The sequence below is a fragment of the Maniola hyperantus genome, chromosome 26 (genome assembly GCF_902806685.2).
Source record: "Maniola hyperantus chromosome 26, iAphHyp1.2, whole genome shotgun sequence".
Taxonomy (NCBI): Eukaryota; Metazoa; Arthropoda; class Insecta; order Lepidoptera; family Nymphalidae; genus Maniola; species Maniola hyperantus.
In genome coordinates, this window is record NC_048561.1 from 679,324 (window position 1) to 697,591 (window position 18,268).

General features: G+C 36.0%; 1 protein-coding gene across 1 annotated transcript; it reads left to right on the forward strand.

Annotated features, from left to right (window-relative positions):
* The first annotated feature begins 202 nt into the window (after positions 1–202).
* Positions 203–14,895, forward strand: sgl (UDP-glucose 6-dehydrogenase sgl). The gene is made up of 2 exons (XM_034982255.2): positions 203–1,855; positions 11,649–14,895. Exon 1 carries the CDS (start codon positions 404–406, stop codon positions 1,841–1,843), a length of 1,440 nt encoding a protein of 479 aa, XP_034838146.1. The 5' UTR covers positions 203–403; the 3' UTR covers positions 1,844–1,855; positions 11,649–14,895.
* Positions 14,896–18,268: the final 3,373 nt, after the last annotated feature.

Below are 18,268 nucleotides of genomic sequence, written 5' to 3' on the forward strand. Positions count from 1 at the left end.
GTGTGTGGACAAATACAAATTTTACAAGTATACAAATTTTCGCCTTTATAATATTAGTGTGACTAAGAATAATGTATTAATGCAACTTATTTTATTGAACATTGTGTCCGAACGGTTCAATGAACTGAATCATGAACAACAACGATTCACCTCACATCATTGCAGTACATCACTAGTACTACGTGCCAGAAATGTCGAAATGTCATTGACTCCGGGGAATGTCTCGCTTGCATGGCGCTCAGCGCTGCACGAAAACTCATTTTAAATAAAATGAACGCGTAGCCGAGTCTTCCGTTATTAGCCTCGAGGCGCTAGACTCATTAACTTGAGTATAAAAATAAAAAACGCCGTTATAAAAAACTTTGTGTCGTGTATTACCTCGCGAAGTGAAGTTTAAATTAAAATGGTGATCCAAAAAATTTGCTGCCTCGGCGCGGGTTACGTAGGCGGTCCTACATGCAGTGTAATAGCCCTAAAATGCCCTAACATCAAAGTAACTGTATGTGACAAGAGCGAAGACAGAATAAACCAGTGGAATTCGGAAAAATTACCGATTTACGAACCGGGTTTAGACGAAGTCGTGAAGCAATGTCGAGGTAGGAACCTATTCTTTTCCACGGATATCGAGACTAGTATACTCGAGGCTGATTTAATTTTTATATCCGTTAACACACCTACTAAAACTATTGGTAATGGCAAAGGTAGGGCTGCCGATTTGAAATTCGTGGAAGGTGCAGCCCGTATGATAGCCGAGATTTCGACTAGCAACAAAATTGTAGTCGAAAAAAGCACTGTGCCAGTGAAAGCTGCTGAAATTATCATGAAAATATTACGAGCTAATACTAAGCCTGGTGTGGAATACCAGATTTTGTCTAACCCAGAGTTTTTGGCTGAAGGGACAGCTATTGTCGATTTGGTTGAAGCTGAGAGGGTTCTGATAGGGGGTGAAGAGACTAGAGAAGGTCAGAAAGCTATTCAGGAGTTGTGTTGGGTGTATGAACACTGGATACCAGCTAAAAACATACTAACAACTAACACTTGGAGCTCAGAACTGTCTAAGTTAGCAGCGAATGCGTTTCTAGCTCAACGGATTTCTAGTATCAACTCGTTATCTGCTGTATGTGAAGCGACAGGTGCTGATGTCTCCGAAGTGGCTCGAGCGGTCGGTCGTGATTCACGAATCGGTCCAAAATTCCTTGAAGCATCCATCGGTTTCGGTGGGAGCTGTTTCCAAAAAGACATATTAAACTTGATTTATCTCTCCGAATGCTTAAACCTTCCTGAAGTCGCTGCATATTGGCAGCAAGTCGTTAATCTTAACGATTACCAGAAAACTCGGTTCACACGAAAAGTCATTGAATCGTTATTCAACACAGTCACGGATAAAAAGATTGCTATACTCGGGTTTTCATTTAAGAAAAACACGGGGGACACCCGTGAGTCTCCTGCTATTTATGTATCAAGTACGTTACTAGATGAAGGGGCGAAACTGCATATTTATGACCCGAAAGTCGAGCACGATCAAATATTCTATGAGTTAACACATCCGTTGATGACTAGTGAACCAGAGAGAGTACGTAAGAATATAGAAATCCATAGTTCAGCCTACTCCGCAGTCTCCGGGGCACACGCTATAGTCTTATGTACCGAATGGGACGAATTCAAACATCTAGATTTCAAGAAAATCTATGAAGTGATGATGAAACCTGCGTACATATTTGACGGACGGAAAATACTGGATCATGAAGCCCTACAAAATATTGGATTCCACGTACAGACAATTGGAAAAAGGCTATCCCGGACAAATAGTATCCGGGCGCAGGGCAGTCAGACTATGCCCTAGTATTTAGGATATGTAAGTATATATTTTTCTTAATCAACCTATTTTTTAATGCTATACTTTGATTAGTTATATCTACGTGAGGTTCAAATTAATCTAGATTCAATTAATCAACCTATTTTTAATGCTACATTTTGATTAATTATATCTATGTGAGGTTCAAATTAATCTAGACTTAAATAATCAGAGGAATTTTATAAATTAACTAGCTTATGCTCGCGACTTCGTCCGCGTGGACTACAAAATTTCAAAACCCTATTTCACCCCCTTAGGAGTTGAATTTTCAAAAATCCTTTCTTAGCGGATGCCTACATCATAATAGCTATCTGCATGCCAAATTTCAGCCAGATCCGTCCAGTAGTTTGAGCTGTGTGTTGATAGATCAGTCAGTCAGTCAGTCACCTTTTCCTTTTATATATATAGAGATTATGTTAATAAAATTAAATATCTAACCCATTGCCGGCTCACTACTAACTAAGCACGGGTCTCCTCTCAGATTGAGAAGGGTTTGGCTATAGTCTACCACGCTGGTTAAGTGCAGATTGGCAGTCTTCACACACCTTTGAGAACTTTCATGACTGCAGGTTTCCTCGTGATGTTTTCCTTCAACGTTAAAGAACTCCGAAAAGTTAGAGCCGCAGGTCTCGAACCCCCAGATCCCCGATTAGAACGCTGACGTCTTAACCATTAGGCTATCAGCCGCTGTAAACTGATCAGTACCCTTATTATAAATGTGAAAGTGTGTTTGTTTCTTGGTTTGTCCTTCAAACACGTCGCAACGGTGCAACGGATTGACGTCATTTTTTGTATGGGTAAAGATAAAGACCTGAAGAGAGTTATATAGGATACTTTTTATCCCGGAAAATCACGCGGACGAAGTCGCGGGCATCAGTTAGTACTAAATACTAGTATTTGCGTAATGTGCTGGCAGTAGGTATAATAAACTGAAGGATATAATGTCCGTCACAAAGTCAACTTCCTGCCATGATACTCTATTTAACTTGATGCAACTGATTGAGTGAACAACTTACTATAATACATAATTGTAATAGGTCTACATCATCACTCACCATTAGATAAGATCATGGTTCAGGGAAAATGAGTATGAAACCGTGATGTCGTAACGTCGTGTCGTGATGCAGTTGACCTCAGTATAATCGCCAATTTCCTCTAAAATAATGTTCCTTTAATTTACATTAAATTAAGTACCTACTTACCTAACATGCTCTTTAAAAACCTGCCAAGTGCGAGTGGACTCGCGCACCGAGGGCTCCGCACTACAGTCGTATTTTTTTCTACATTTTGTACGATAAATCAAAAACTATTATGCATAAAAATAAATGAATATCTGTTTTAGATTGAACAGATAAAGCCCTTTCATATGATACCCCACTTGATATAGTCACTCACTTCGAAAGTTGAAAATACTAATTATTAGTTCATGACCACAATTTAATTTTTTGTGTGATCTAACCCTAAATTCACGGTTTTCAGATTTTTCCCCAAATGTCAGCTATAAGATCTACCTACCTGCCAAATATAGTAATCTTACTTTGAAAATTGAAAATATGTACTAACTAGCTTATGCTCGCGACTTCGTCCGCGTGGACTACAAAATTTCAAAACCCTATTTCACCCCCTTAGGAGGTGAATTTTCAAAAATCCTTTCTTAGCGGATGCCTACGTCATAATAATTATCTGCATGCCAAATTTCAGCCCGATCCGTCCAGTAGTTTGAGCTGTGCGTTGATAGATCAGTCAGTCAGTCAGTCAGTCATTCAGTCAGTCAGTCAGTCAGTCACCTTTTCCTTTTATATATATAGATTATAACAAATTATAATTTTTTTCTTGTGATGTAACCACAAATTCACGGTTTTCAGATTTATTCCTTTACAATATGTGCCATAAGACCTATCTATCTACCAAATTTCATGATTCTAGGTCAACGAGAAATACCATATAGGTTTTCTTGACAGACACGACAGACAGACAACGAAGTGATCTTATAAGGGTCCCTTTTTTCCTTACTTCCTTATTTTTAGGGTACGTTACCCTAAAAATTAAAAGTACGTGGTGTTTTAATTCTCACTAGCTGATGCCCGCGACTTCGTACGCGTGGATTTAGATTTTTAAAAATCACATGGAAACTCTATTATTTCCAGTATAAAAAGTAGCCTATGTCACTCTCCAGGTCTTTAACTATACCCATGCAAAAAATCACGTCAATCCGTTGCTCTGTTGCGACGTGATTGAAGGACAAACCAACAAACAAACACACTTTCACATTTATAATATGGGTACGATGGGATGCGATGGTGCGGAACCCTTCGTACCTATGCGAGTCCGACTCACACTTGACCGTTTTTTGTTTATTATTAAATCGGTAATTAGTTTGCGTATTGAAATTCAACGAATTCGTTTTATCTTTCCGTGAGTCATAGCATAACTTTAGAGATTTCCTGTCTGGCATCACAGTGAGTGGATTGTAACCGGTTTCTAACTAACTATAGCTGGTAAAAAAGTAAAAAAAACTGGCCTAGTGCGAGTCAGGCTCGCGTAATGAGGGTTCCGTACTACAGTCGTACTTTTTCGACATTTTGCACGATAAATCAAAAACTATGATGCATAAAAATAAATAAAAATCTGTTTTAAAAAATCTGTGTACAGGTGAAGACCTTTCATATGATGCCCCACTTGATATATTCACTCACTTCGAAAGTTGAAAATACTAATTATTAGTTCATGACCACAATTTTTTTTTTTTTTGTGTGATCTAACCCTAAATTCACGGTTTTCAGATTTTTCCCCAAATGTCAGCTATAAGATCTACCTACCTGCCAAATTTCATGATTCTAGGTCAACGGGAAGTACCCTGTAGGTTTCTTGACAGACAGACAGACAACAAAGTGATCCTATTAGGGTTCCGTTTTTCCTTTTGAGGTACGGAACCCTAAAAATGTTTCCAAAATAAATAAACTATTTTAGATAGATTAGATGAGGAACATTCAAAAAATGATTTTTTATAAAACGTACACTACGAATTGTTGAGTCTACGTCCGTCTTCGTCTGCATCATCACTTACTATCAGATGACATCATGGTCACGTCGTCATCATACCATATCGACAATGCAAGTTAACACAGTCAATGTAATCGATTTCTCCTGTTAATTACTAATTAGATTTGTTTTTTTGAACAATAGTCGTTCGACACGCATTGCATGAAAATTCTGTGATAGTTACCTACGTACGCTTTGCTATTGTGTAAGCTGTGATAATTTAGTTGTTAGGACTTCCGCCTCCTAATCGGATGTCGGGGGTTCGATCCCGGGCATGCATCTCTATAACTTTTCAAAGTTATGTGCGTTTTAAGCAATCATATATCACATGCTTTAACGGTGAAGGAAAACATCGCGAGGAAACCTGCATGCCTTAGAGTTCTCCATAAAGTTTCCAAAGGTGTATGAAGTCTGTCAATCCGCACTTGTCCAGCGTGGTGGACTATGGTCAAACTCTTCTCATACTGAGAGGAGACCCGTGCTCAGTAGTGAGCCGGCGATGGGTTTGCTCATGATGATTATGTTTTTAAAAAAAGCTCAGAGTCACTCAGCGGGCGATGGAGAGAGCTATGTGCGGAGTTTCTCTACGTGATCAATGAGGAAATGAGGAGATCCGTAGGAGAACTAGAGTAACCGACATAGCTCAACGGGTTGCGAAGCTGAAGTGGCAATGGGCAGGGCACATAGTTCGTACCACCGATAGACATTGGGGTCTTGACTCGCACCGGAAAGATCTGCGTTAGAAGACCCTCCACTAGGTGGACATATACGATGTCAAACGAGTCGCAAGGAGCCGCTGGATGGCGGCGGCGCAAGACCGTGACGTGTGGAAGTCCCTAACTGTGTCCAGTTGTGGACGTTTATCAGTTGACGATGATGATGATACGTTGATATGTCAGTCAGTCAGTTTTCTCTTTAAGTCATCATCATCATCATCATCAGCCTGTGGACGTCCACTGTTGGACATAGGCCTTCCCTAAAGAGCGCCACCACACCCAGTCCTCAGCCTTCCTCATCCAGCCACTTCCCGCCAGCCTCTTTAAGTACCATCGGTATATCTAAGATCTAAAACAAAAATAAATCGAGATCTTTGCGTTTAATCAAAGGTCCATAGATCATAATCAATATCGATTTATTGATATCATCGCGAGCGCATATGCAAGGTGAATACACAACCTTCGCGGTTAATATTACGTGCTCTTGTGGCGTCTTCACACTGCGCAATTGAGACGCTGCGGTTTTTTCCCAGACTTATTTTAACCGGTGATACCAACAGCGGTCCCAAATCATTTTTTTTAAAGAATATTAGCCATGTTAAATGACTAATATTCCCCTTTCCTCTCCAACTAGGCGTCTAGCTTGTGCTAGGAGTAGGTACGACAATAGTGCAACGGGCGGGGTTTGAACCGTCGACTTTTCGGTTTTCAGTCCACTCCTTTACCTGTTGAGCTATTGAGGCTGTAATAAGAAAAGCGATCAATTTATTAATATCATCGCAAGCGCATCGGCAAGCTGGGATACTAGAATAATCAACTATGGGCCTCATAAGAAAACTCAGAGTCACTCAGCGGACGATAGAGAGCTATGTGCGGAGTTTCTCTACGTGATCAAATCAGAACTGAGGAGATCTGTAGAAGAGCTAGAGTAACCGACATAGCTCAACGGGTCATACTCAAAACCGATAGACGTTGGGGTCTCAAGGTGCTGGAATTGCGACCTCGCACCGTAAGACGCAGTGTTGGAAGACCCCCCACTGGGTGTGCGGACGGCATCAGACGAGTCGCTGGATGGCAGCGGCGGAAGGCCTTGGCGTGTGGAAGTCCCTACAAGAGACCTATGTCCAGCAGTGGACGTCTATCAGTTGATGATGATAACCGCGCGCGAGTGTAGACCGGCCTTTGTTTGCAGTTCGGAGTTTTGGACTTGTTAATAAGCAATGAAGGTCTTGTCCTTTTATTAATTAGGAGCCCGAAATAAAGATGGCCGACTATATCAATACTAGCTGATTTCTTATGAGGCCCATAGCTAGCGACCATGTCTCGTATCCATATGTCACGAAGCCTGGAGCACCACAGAGGCGTTAGCTCTCTATGCGTGTTCTATCGCCTTTATAATGGGGAGTGCTCTGAAGAGCTTTTTGACCTTATTCCACCCTCATTTTTCTACAACCTCACCGCGTGCCACCGTAAGGAATTTCACCCTCACCTCCTGGGTGTCTGGTGTACTTCGACCGTTGCTGTGCCAGATCCTTCTTTCCACGCACACGCAAACTGTGGAACCAACTCCCATCGGCGGTGTTCCCATTAGATTACAACATGGGCTTATTCAAGGGGCGGACCAATTAATTCCTGAAAGGCCGGCAACGCATCGGCGGTTCCTCTGGTGTTGCAAATTTTCATGGGCGGCGGTAATCACTTAACATCAGGTGACCCGCCTGCTCGTTTGCTCGCTATCTCTATTTTAAAAAAATGTCATCACTATAAACGATAGGGCGCGCAAAACAAATACAGATACAAGTTAGCCTTTGACTGCAATACCACCTGGTGGTAAGTGATGATGCAATCTAAGATGGATGCGGACTGACCTGAATGGGCTATGGCAGTTTTTATTAAACCCATTAATTACCCCTTGGTTTCCACACGGCATCGTACCGGAACGCTAAATCGCTTGGCGGCACGGCTTTTGCCGGTAGGGTGGTAACTAGCCACGGCCGAAGCCTCCCACTTCTTGGCTTTACTTTAACACTTTTTATTAACTCGCTTTCTTGTCTTTTTGTTTGTTCGGTACTAATTTTTTAATTGATATTAAATCAACTTCCTGATGTGCTAGACACAATATATCTATATATATAAAAGCAAAAGGTGACTGACTGACTGACTGACTGATCTATCAACGCACAGCTCAAACTACTGGACGGATCGGGCTGAAATTTGCCATGCAGATAGCTATTATGACGTAGGCATCCGCTAAGAAAGGATTTTTGAAAATTCTACCCCTAAGGGGGTGAAATAGGGGTTTCAAATTTGTGTAGTTCACGCGGACGAAGTCGCGAGCGTAAGCTAGTCTAAATATATAAAAGGAAACGGTGACTGACTGACTGACTGATCTATCAACGCACTGCTCACACTACTGCACCGATCGGTCTAAAATTTGGAATGCAGATAGCTATTAAGACGCAGAAATCCGCTAAGAAAGGATTTTTTTTTAATTCAACTTTTAAGGGGGGGTATAGGGAAATAGGGGTTTGAAATTTGTGTAGTCCACGCGGACGAAGTCGCGAGCATAAGCTAGTTTTATATAATTTAGCAATACAGGAAATAGTTCTTATCTCGCGAATACCTACTTACCTAGTGAGTATATAAAAAAACAAAATTTTTGATACCACTTATCAGCAAATGTGTGTTTTAACATTTCCCTATGATAGTAAACATACATTTGATTTTATCGACATAATATATTATGTAGGTACAAGTTACACGATGTATTTTGTATGAGATTAGATTTTTAATCGAATAACTACGGGGAAGAGCTAGACAAAATACAAAAACCGGTCAAGTGCGAGTCGGACTCGCACACGAAGGGTTCCGCACCATCGTACGAGAAATCTCAAACCACTATTACAGTTTCGTACTACAGCATCCCGGGGAAGGAAATAGGCTACTTTTTATCCCGGAAAATCAAAGTTCCCTCGGGATTTTTAAAAACCTAAATCCACGCGGACGAAGTCGCGGGCATCATCTAGTCAATAAGAAATGTTGAAATACTATCAGTTGATATTAAATGCACTATTTTACATTTCCTTTGATAAAAAGATTAATATATCGAGTTATCAGTCATCATCTTATCAAATTACACGGGTTATTTTTGATAGTTTGATAATTTTTACAAGATTTAAGGAAAGTCTACCATTTCGTCTAATATACTTATCTTTATTTATAAACTAGAATAGCTTATGCTCGCGACTTCGTCCGCGTGGACTACACAAATTTCAAACCCCTATCTCCCTTATACTCCCCATAAAAGTTGAATTTTCAAAATCCTTTCTTAGCTTCACAGCTCAAACTACTGGACGGATCGGGCTGAAATTTGGCATGCAGATAGCTATTATGACATTCGCTAAGAAAAGATTTTTGAAAATTCAACCTCTAAGGTTTTGAAATTTGTGTAGTCCACGCGGACGAAGTCGAGATCATAAGCTAGTCTTTTCTTCTTTCTAGTCTTGAAACACTTGCTTTGGTGAAGGAAACATCGTGGTTGCTCTTTTCAAATGAAACGCATAGTATGTTAGTCAGTTAGTTAGTCAGCTATTGGAAATTTCTATTCGACCAAGGTTTACCTGCACTGTTCACCTTTTCAGGGAAAATCGTTCAAGGTTTTCCGACTAACTTCGAATTTAATGAGGAAGTGGGAAAAAGCTTTATAGGGTTCCGTGCACGAAGGGTGCCAACGGGACTTTATTACTAAGCCTTCGTCCAACCGCCCATCAGTCCGTCTGTCTGTCAGCGGGCCGTAGCTCGTGAACCGTAATTACGGTTAGTAAAAATTTCAAAATGGCTTCCATGAAAAAAAAACCGGCCAAGTGCGAGTCAGGTTCGCGCACCGAGGGTTCCGTACTACAGTCGTATTTTTCCACATTTTGCACTATAATTCAAAAACTATGATAAAAATGACGTGAAACTAAATCGTTTTATAACTAGAAATCACATATTTTGTTTTTATATTATGCCTATCCTAGTTAATTTTATGGCCACTGAACGATTAAATTAATCGTAAAAAAACGATTTAAAATCGATTCATAAAATCTTTTTATGGTGCTGTAAATATTTTGCGATAATCAGGCGATAATAATTATAATCTGTTTACAAATCATGGCAATAAATAAAATAAAAATCTTTTTTATTCGTATAAACTTTTACAAGTACTTACGAATAGTCGCATGCATCTACCACTGGTTCGGAATGCCTTTCCTACCGAGAAGAACCAGCAAGAAACTCGGCGGTTGCTCTTTTCAAATATTTGATATTGTGGTAGCACGGTGGAATTGGTAATAATATAATTAATTACAATAATTCAATATTTAATATAGGTACAAGATTATGCCATGTATAAAATAATATTTGCAGTGTTGTGCGTTGCTGGAACGAGCTGCAGGTCAAATCCACGCTCTTTTATCATTTAGATAATCTTCAATTGTGTAATATGCTTTTTTCAGGAGCATATTTTTAATAGATTTTTTAAACTTGTGCAAAGGTAAGTCCAAAATAGTTTGCGGGATTTTATTATAAAGGGTAATACCAATACCCACAAATGACTTTTGGACTTTCCTGAGGCGGAAGGTAGGAGCTGCAAGCTTGTCTTTGTTTCTAGTTAGCCTATTGTGTAGATCACCAATTCTCTTGTAACTAAGAATATTTTGTCTTACAAAAATTATGTTATTATAAATATATTGAGAGGCTACAGTAAGGATATCTATTTCCTTAAATTTCTCTCGAAAATAAAATAATACAGTCGTTTGTCTGCAAAAATACATAGTATAGGCACAGATATCCAACTAGCGTGGCCCTCTCAGTCCCTCTCGCTCAAGCAGTGTTTACTTGTGAAATGTTATTCCTTCTGTTTAACGTTCGCTTCGGCTATTGTAGCCTAGTATAATGCAACCCACCATTGCACAATTACTTCAAAAACAAAAAACCGGCCAAGTGCGAGTCAGGCTCGCGCAATGAGGGTTCCGTACTACAGTCTTATTTTTTCGACATTTTGCACGATAATTCAAAAACTATGATGCACAAAAATAAATAAAAATCTGTTTTAGAATGTACAGGTGAAGACCTTTCATATGATACCCCACTTGATATAGTCACTCACTTCGAAAGTTGAAAATACTAATTATTAGTTCATGACCACAATTTAATTCTTTTTGTGTGATCTAACCCTAAATTCACGGTTTTCAGATTTTTCCCCAAATGTCAGCTATAAGATCTACCTACCTGCCAAATTTCATGATTCTAGGTCAACGGGAAGTACCCTGTAGGTTTCTTGACAGACAGACAGACAGACAACAAAGTGATCCTATAAGGGTTCCGTTTTTCCTTTTGAGGTACGGAACCCTAAAAACAAAATAAATCAAGTAGGTATTTCTTTAAAATACTTGAGTCAACATAACCTCACTTCACGTTGTTTGTCAAGATCTCATGTACATATACATCTTGACAAACAAAAAAAAGTGGCCCCGGTGATAGGGACAAAAAATAATCATTTTGTCACGTTCTAATAAGAGCTTAAATGCATTTAGCTACCTCGCTCTAACAGCAAAGAGTCACAATAAGGCTACTTCTACAGGTATTTGTTCTGAGATAGTAGGCGATTAGAATAGAATTAGCTTATACCCGCGACATCGTCTGCGTGGACTACACAAATTTCAAACCCCTACTTTAATCCCTTAGAGGTTGAATTTTCAAAAATCCTTTCTTAGCGGATGTCTACGTCATAATAGCTATCTGCATGCCAAATTCCAGCCAGATCCGTTCAGTAGTTTGAAGCTGTGCGTTGATTATGACGTAGACGTCCGCTAAGAACGGATTTTTGAAAATTCAACCCCTAAGGGGGTAAAACAGGGGTTTGAAATTTGCGTAGTCCACGCGGACGAAGAATAAGCTAGTTTTAAATAAAATTTATTGTGATCATTTAGAAACTTCCAAGTTTTTGATGGATTTTTTTTTTGTTATATAAATCTTTTTTTTTTCTTTTACAGGTAACCAATAAGCGAAACTGAAGCCTGAGGGAAATTACATCGACAATGAAGAAAAAATATTCCAAATTCAGATTTTATTTTTTACGCTAATAGTATTCCAAAATTTACAAAATTATAGCAATAAAAATGTCATGTAGAAATATTGTAAGTTTGTAAACGCTAGAATTTAGAAATCAAGCAAAAGTTGTAACGAAAAAAAAAACAATTTAAAATTTTTTTTACTTAAAATATGTATGCAAAAAGTATTTTTCAAGAAATTACAGTAGTTTTAAAAATGCAATAACTTTTTAAGAACAATTCGTTGTTATAAAAAATTGTAATTGTATCGATCAAAAACCTGATCGATTTGAATTAATTAAATTATTTATTGACAAGATTTTTTTTACACTATTCTATTTTAATGAATTCGACATTTCATATTTTACCTACTACATCTATTATTATAAGAATAGTTAAATGTAGCGAATATTATATTTTTTAGCTTAATTTAAAATTTTATTTTACATTACTTTTCTGTACTTGACCGGTTTTTATCGAAATTAAATATTTTTGTTCTTGATCAAAATAAATTGAATTAGTTCGTATAAGTCCCGCAAATTGCTATTGCGCTGGAACCATGTCTCATTAACATCGAAATGGCGTCATTTTGACGTCAGCCGAAATAAAAATATACATAAGCTCGAAACTTTAGTCTAATGCTGACGTCACCAAAATTGACAGCCACGGGCGTTAGCAATTTGCGGGACTTATACACAATGAATTATCACGCGCCATTTTAACTCTATGTCAACTGTCATGTCAAAAGTACGGTTCACTTTTAAAATAAGGACTAAAATCTCACTTTTGACATGACAATTTGGCACATGAAGTTAAAATGGCGAGTGAGATCTCATTTTGTACGCATTATACCTACCCGTAAAAATATTATGTTCTGTGCTCGAGAAATAATTTAAATATATAATGAAAACATGCACCCTACTGCCATTATTTTAAGTTTTTATTTTGAATTGAAAAGTTTTTATGTATTTTTGTGCGTGACTTAGAGTTCTTGTCTACAATTTTTCATAAATACTGGTCGACCTTTGTACTGCTTATTTTTAAATTGTCTCAAATATACCTAAATAAGTTTAATTTTAAAACATAATTAGGCAATTTTATATATATAAGTTGGGGCCGATTCTCTTGTACACAATCTCTAAACTAAACTAACGGGTCTAAATCTAGTGCTATCCTTTTCCGCAAGCAACATTATGAAAGGGATAGCAATAGATTTAGACGTGTCATTTTAGTTTTACGGAGTTAGAATTAGTCACAATGTGGCTAATTCCCTTGTACACAAACTCTAAACTAAACTAAAATATCACGTCTAAATCTATTGCTGTCCCTTTCATAATGTTGCTTGCGGAAAAGGAAAGCACTAGATTTAGACCTGTTAATTTAGTTTAGTTACGAGAATGTGTACTAGAGAATCGGCCTCAATGTGGCTAATTCCCTTGTACACAAACTCTAAACTAAACTAAAATGGCACGTCTAAATTTATTTAGTTTAGTTTAGAGATTGTGTACAAGAGAATAGGCCCCACTGTCAGTTTAAGATTTTGAGTCCAAAATTCACAACTAGGGGCCTGCATAGACGAGGGATTATTGTCCGCGAAGGACAAAAGTCCCTCCATTATCCCCTTTTAGACTTTAAGAATGTGTTTTTCTAAAAGTATTATCCCTAATGATTTTCTTATTTTTTGCATTTGCACACAGATTTTACACTTTATTTCATCATCATCATGACCGACCCATCGCCGGCTCACTACAGAGCACGAGTCTCCTCTCAGAGTGACCATAGTCTACCACGCTGGCCATGTGCGGATTGGTAGACTTCACACACCTTTGAGAACATTATGGAGAACTCTCAGGCATGCAGGTTTCCTCACGATGTTTTCCTTCACCGTTACAGCAAGTGATATTTAATTACTTAAAACGCACATAATTCCGAAAAGCTAGAGGTGCGTGCCCGGGATCGAACCCCCGACCTCGGATTAGAAGTCGGACGTCCTAACCACTAGGCTTTTTATTTAATTTGCACCAATTTGAAAGATTAAATCTTGGTAATTATTATTATGTAAGTATTTAAAAAACCAGTTTTCAAGGTTTTTTTTGCGATTTAAAAGGTGTTTTATAAATGTTAACGAGCAACTGCAATTTGTGTTTTATTTATCATAACATTTTAATAATATTTAATTATTGAATCAACAAATTAAAATCAAAAAATGTATATTTTTCCTAAAGTATGATTTTATGTTCAAAAGGTTAAGGTTTTTTTTAAAAATTAATCTATTTGATTTTATTGTCCAGAAAGTGGTTCGTAAAATAGGTCATTTCCAAGCAATCTATTAAACTAGTTAACGATGCAAAAGCACTTGTATTTACTTGTAAGTCTACTTGAATAAATAAATTCTATTATATTCTAATCAAGGTTTATGTGATAAACGCAGCAGCTTTTTAGGGTTCCGTTCTCGAAGGATGCCAACCGTACGAGATATTATGTCTCACCAACCAACGTTGATAGTATTCGAGTGTCGAAACACGTTATAGTAAAATGGATCTTAAATGCCTTGTTTTACAGCTCAAGTTTGTGTACACATATACAGCCAGCGCCCCAAGTGGAAACGTTTCGAAATTAAAATCAGTAGCATTGAATTTTTGACTTCAATTCAAGGCTCTTTAGGTCCATTTTACTTTGACGTTATTGTGTTTCGATTCTCGAATTCTAGCAACGTTGGTGAGACGTAAAATCTTATACCTACTAAGCGTACAGGGACCCTATTACTAAGCGTCCGCTGTCCGCCCGTCTGTCTGTCAGAGGGCTGTGAAACTCGTGAACCGTAATAGGTAGAGAATTATAATTTTCACAGAATGAGTATTTCTATTGCCACAATATCAAATAACATTTGAAAATGGACACCATGCAATTTTTTTTTAAATATATAGTGTTGTATCTTGTACGATGGTACGGAACCTTTCGTGTGCGAGTCCGACTCACACTTGACTGGTTTTTATCTGTTCTGAGCCAAAATTTTTAGTCTATATACCTAATAGATAAGTTAATGTCAATGTATGTTTTTAGTATATTACAATGTAATTTGTAAAAAAAAACTGAACGTTATGTTACAAGTGATTAATTTTATATTTTTTGTCTGTATGTTTAACTATATCCGAACAAAATAATTATGGAATAAATGCAGTAATTTTTATCTCTTTTCTTCTATTTTTAATTAAGATTGTGCTAAGTCTAGTCAATTAAGGATAAAAATTTAAAAAAATCATACAGTCGAATTGAAGTCCTAAAATATTTACAGGGTATAAGGATGTGTAAATAAAATGTTAAATAATAAAACACCAAAATAATTACAAATTGCTATTTGTTTATTAAAAATTACACGTTTATATAAACATCGCCTGATCGAAATTATCTCAAAAATAACAAATAATTAATTATTTTTTAATATACAGATAAAAAAACATTACAAAAAATTAACCTTAAATTATTTTAGGCTGCCGCTATCACAACGATTTTCGTAACCATTTCAAAAATTCAAAAATATTTAAAACGAGTCTATATTATTGTAACATGTTATCTGACTTTTGTTATATTATTTTATATAACATGGAATTCAACGACACCTCTTCATCAAAAATTGTCTTTAAACGAGTTATGTAACAGTGATAAATAACATAACTACTGACAACATTGTTATATAACATGAAATGTTAAAAAAATACAGACTCACTTTAAAAAGTATTTCCAAAATGGCGTCCGATTTAAACACAATAATAAATGCTCAATTCTGTGACCGTATGAGTATTATAATATGAAGTCGTCAAAATAATGTATCTATTTACATCCCTAAGAAAACCGTTAAAAATATTAATGTTAATATGTCATACAAAATCTAAAATACATTATATTCTGAGGAATTGAAGAAAGAAGAAAAAAGTTGGTCATTCCGACGTTTTCTCCACTTCAGCAAGTTGAGAAAATGCCGGAAAGTTAAACCCAACACGCGTCAAGCAGAAGAAGCGCCGGAATAAACTATCATATGTGGCACAACCCGAAAAAGGTTCCAGCTCAATATTAGGTTGTTATAGCTGTTATTACAACCACTGTTTTGTTAAATTAACACATGTAACATGATGCAAAAAATTGAAATAAATTAGATTTTTTTTTTTCATTTTTTTGTTCAATTTGGACTTGTAATTATTTTGCAAGAGAAACGAACATTAAAGCAATCCGTCATTTTTTGAGACTCTTGCAAACAAATTGTTGTGTGCGTAGCAATGCAGTGTGTGTAGCAAAAAATTATTTTCCCCAAAATTAGTATAATGTAAAATAAAACAATTTGCGTCTTTGTTTTATGATTTTCAAAAATATTCTGAATTTTTCGTCATTCATTTATTATTTTGTAAACTTTGCACTACTAGAGACCTATAATTTGAGATCAATTTACAAAATATTCTGTATTAACACTTTGTGTTCAAAAATTCCAGAAATAATAGATTTTGTATAAACATAGTATGGCGCGATACGTGAGGGTTACATGATTACCAATGCTACATCCAATTTGCTAATTTAAACAAAGCATATTTTGATATGTTCGAATAAGTAATCGTTAAAATAAAATCGCATAAATACTCGTTTTTTTTTCTTCATCTAAACAGATAATACGACGCTCTGATAAGAATATAAAGCATATACAATACAAATAAAAGTACTAACTTCAATACAAGTCTTACTTTTACTTGATTTAATTTCGATTTTTTTAGACAATTATAAAATTATAAATAATTATAAATAAAGGGTTGTCCTTTGACAGAGAATTGCAGCTTGTAAAAAAGTGCAAGAACTATAAAAATTAAAGGAACTTTTTAAAAAATGAATTTCAAAAAACTAAGATTCAAAAATAAACTGTTTTCAATTTGAAATTCACCATTGGTAAAGAATCAAACATTTCTAATATTTGTATTATTCATTTCTAACTTTGATTAAGTTCGAAATAAGTATTAAAAAAAATTATAAATACTTTTTTTTACTTTTAGCTAAGTCCTAATACATATTTTAATACATTCACATTAATTATCATAATGTTATTACCCTCATTCAATAGTTTATTTCCAAACATTCTCATTTCTACGTATACATTCATTTTTTAAAATTTAAAGTGTGCCCTAATTTTTTAAATAAAGCTGCCCACTAATTACTTAACATTATTATTTATTACTCATACATTTTAATGATTCTTTTTGATGTGGGACTAAAAAATTATGATTCGCAGCAAAATCAAACAATTCTTTGCAAAAAATGAAAAAAATGTCGTATAAGAAAAATTGATTTAAAAATACTCATATAAAAAATTCGTCACCAAATAAAAACAAAACACTGTAATGACAACATTAACAAGTTTTTTATTAAACATTAAAAAGTTTCTTGATGAATTTGACTTGATGATTAATGAATTTGACGCTTATGAGTATTTATCTTATTAGGGTCAAATGGATTAAAAAAAGGTTTGTTGTAAAACAAAAAAAAACATGATCTAATAAAATAATAATATATAGTGTATATTATAAAAAAGAATAACAAATCGTTGTATTTTGAAAATAAGAAAAAATGCAAATTGATTTTTAATAAACCCTTTTTTGTGTTTCTCATACCCCCAAAATATTACGCTATGGGGGCATATATTTATGGAATAATTACTATTGTTTACATTATGAAAAATATACTCAATCTAATCACTAAATCCGACTCGATTCTAGATTTGTTCCCAAGATTCAAATTGAGGCAAAAAAAAACGCATCGAAATGAGTCTTCACGTTTAAAAAAAATTAAATTTTTATAAAACAATGAAAAATGTTATACAATCGTGTTTAGTAACATAATATGATCTATAAAATTTGGTTATATAACAGGTTCACAATGTTTAACGTTGTTATATAACATACAAGTATTATACAACCGTATTTCGTACCACATTACGATAATACGATATGAACACACAAGAACACAATATTATTTCAACTGGTAATTAAAATTCGTATCAAAAAATCGATAAAATCTCAAACTACCTTCAATTTAAAAATAAAGAAACAAGTAATTTGTACCGTTCTGGTTTCTTCCACCTCGATTTGAACCTAGGACCCGACACCCCGTCCATTTATAAATACTATACTACAGCACCTACCTAGCGTACTCTTACAATATGTCGTCTAAGGCGCAACGCACACCAGCAGGGCGGAGTGGAGGCGAGGCGGGCGTCTTTTTTTATAACTCAAACTAAGCTTCATTTACTTTGGCATAGCGGGGGTGGTCTCCATGGTCGCTCCCAGTCGAGCGTGAGAGAGACATAGTCAAGAGCGAGACACGAATAAACGTTAGGTGTTACGTCAATTTTTTGGCATTTGCCTTAATTGATATTTTTAAGGTTTCGTACCTCAAAAGGAAAAAGGAACCCTTATAGGATCATAAGGAGGAGGTCATAAAGTTCAAAATAAAATTACTACATTTATTTTAGAGCCTCAATAGCTCAATGGTGAAAGGTCGGCAGTTCAAACTCCACCTGTTGCACT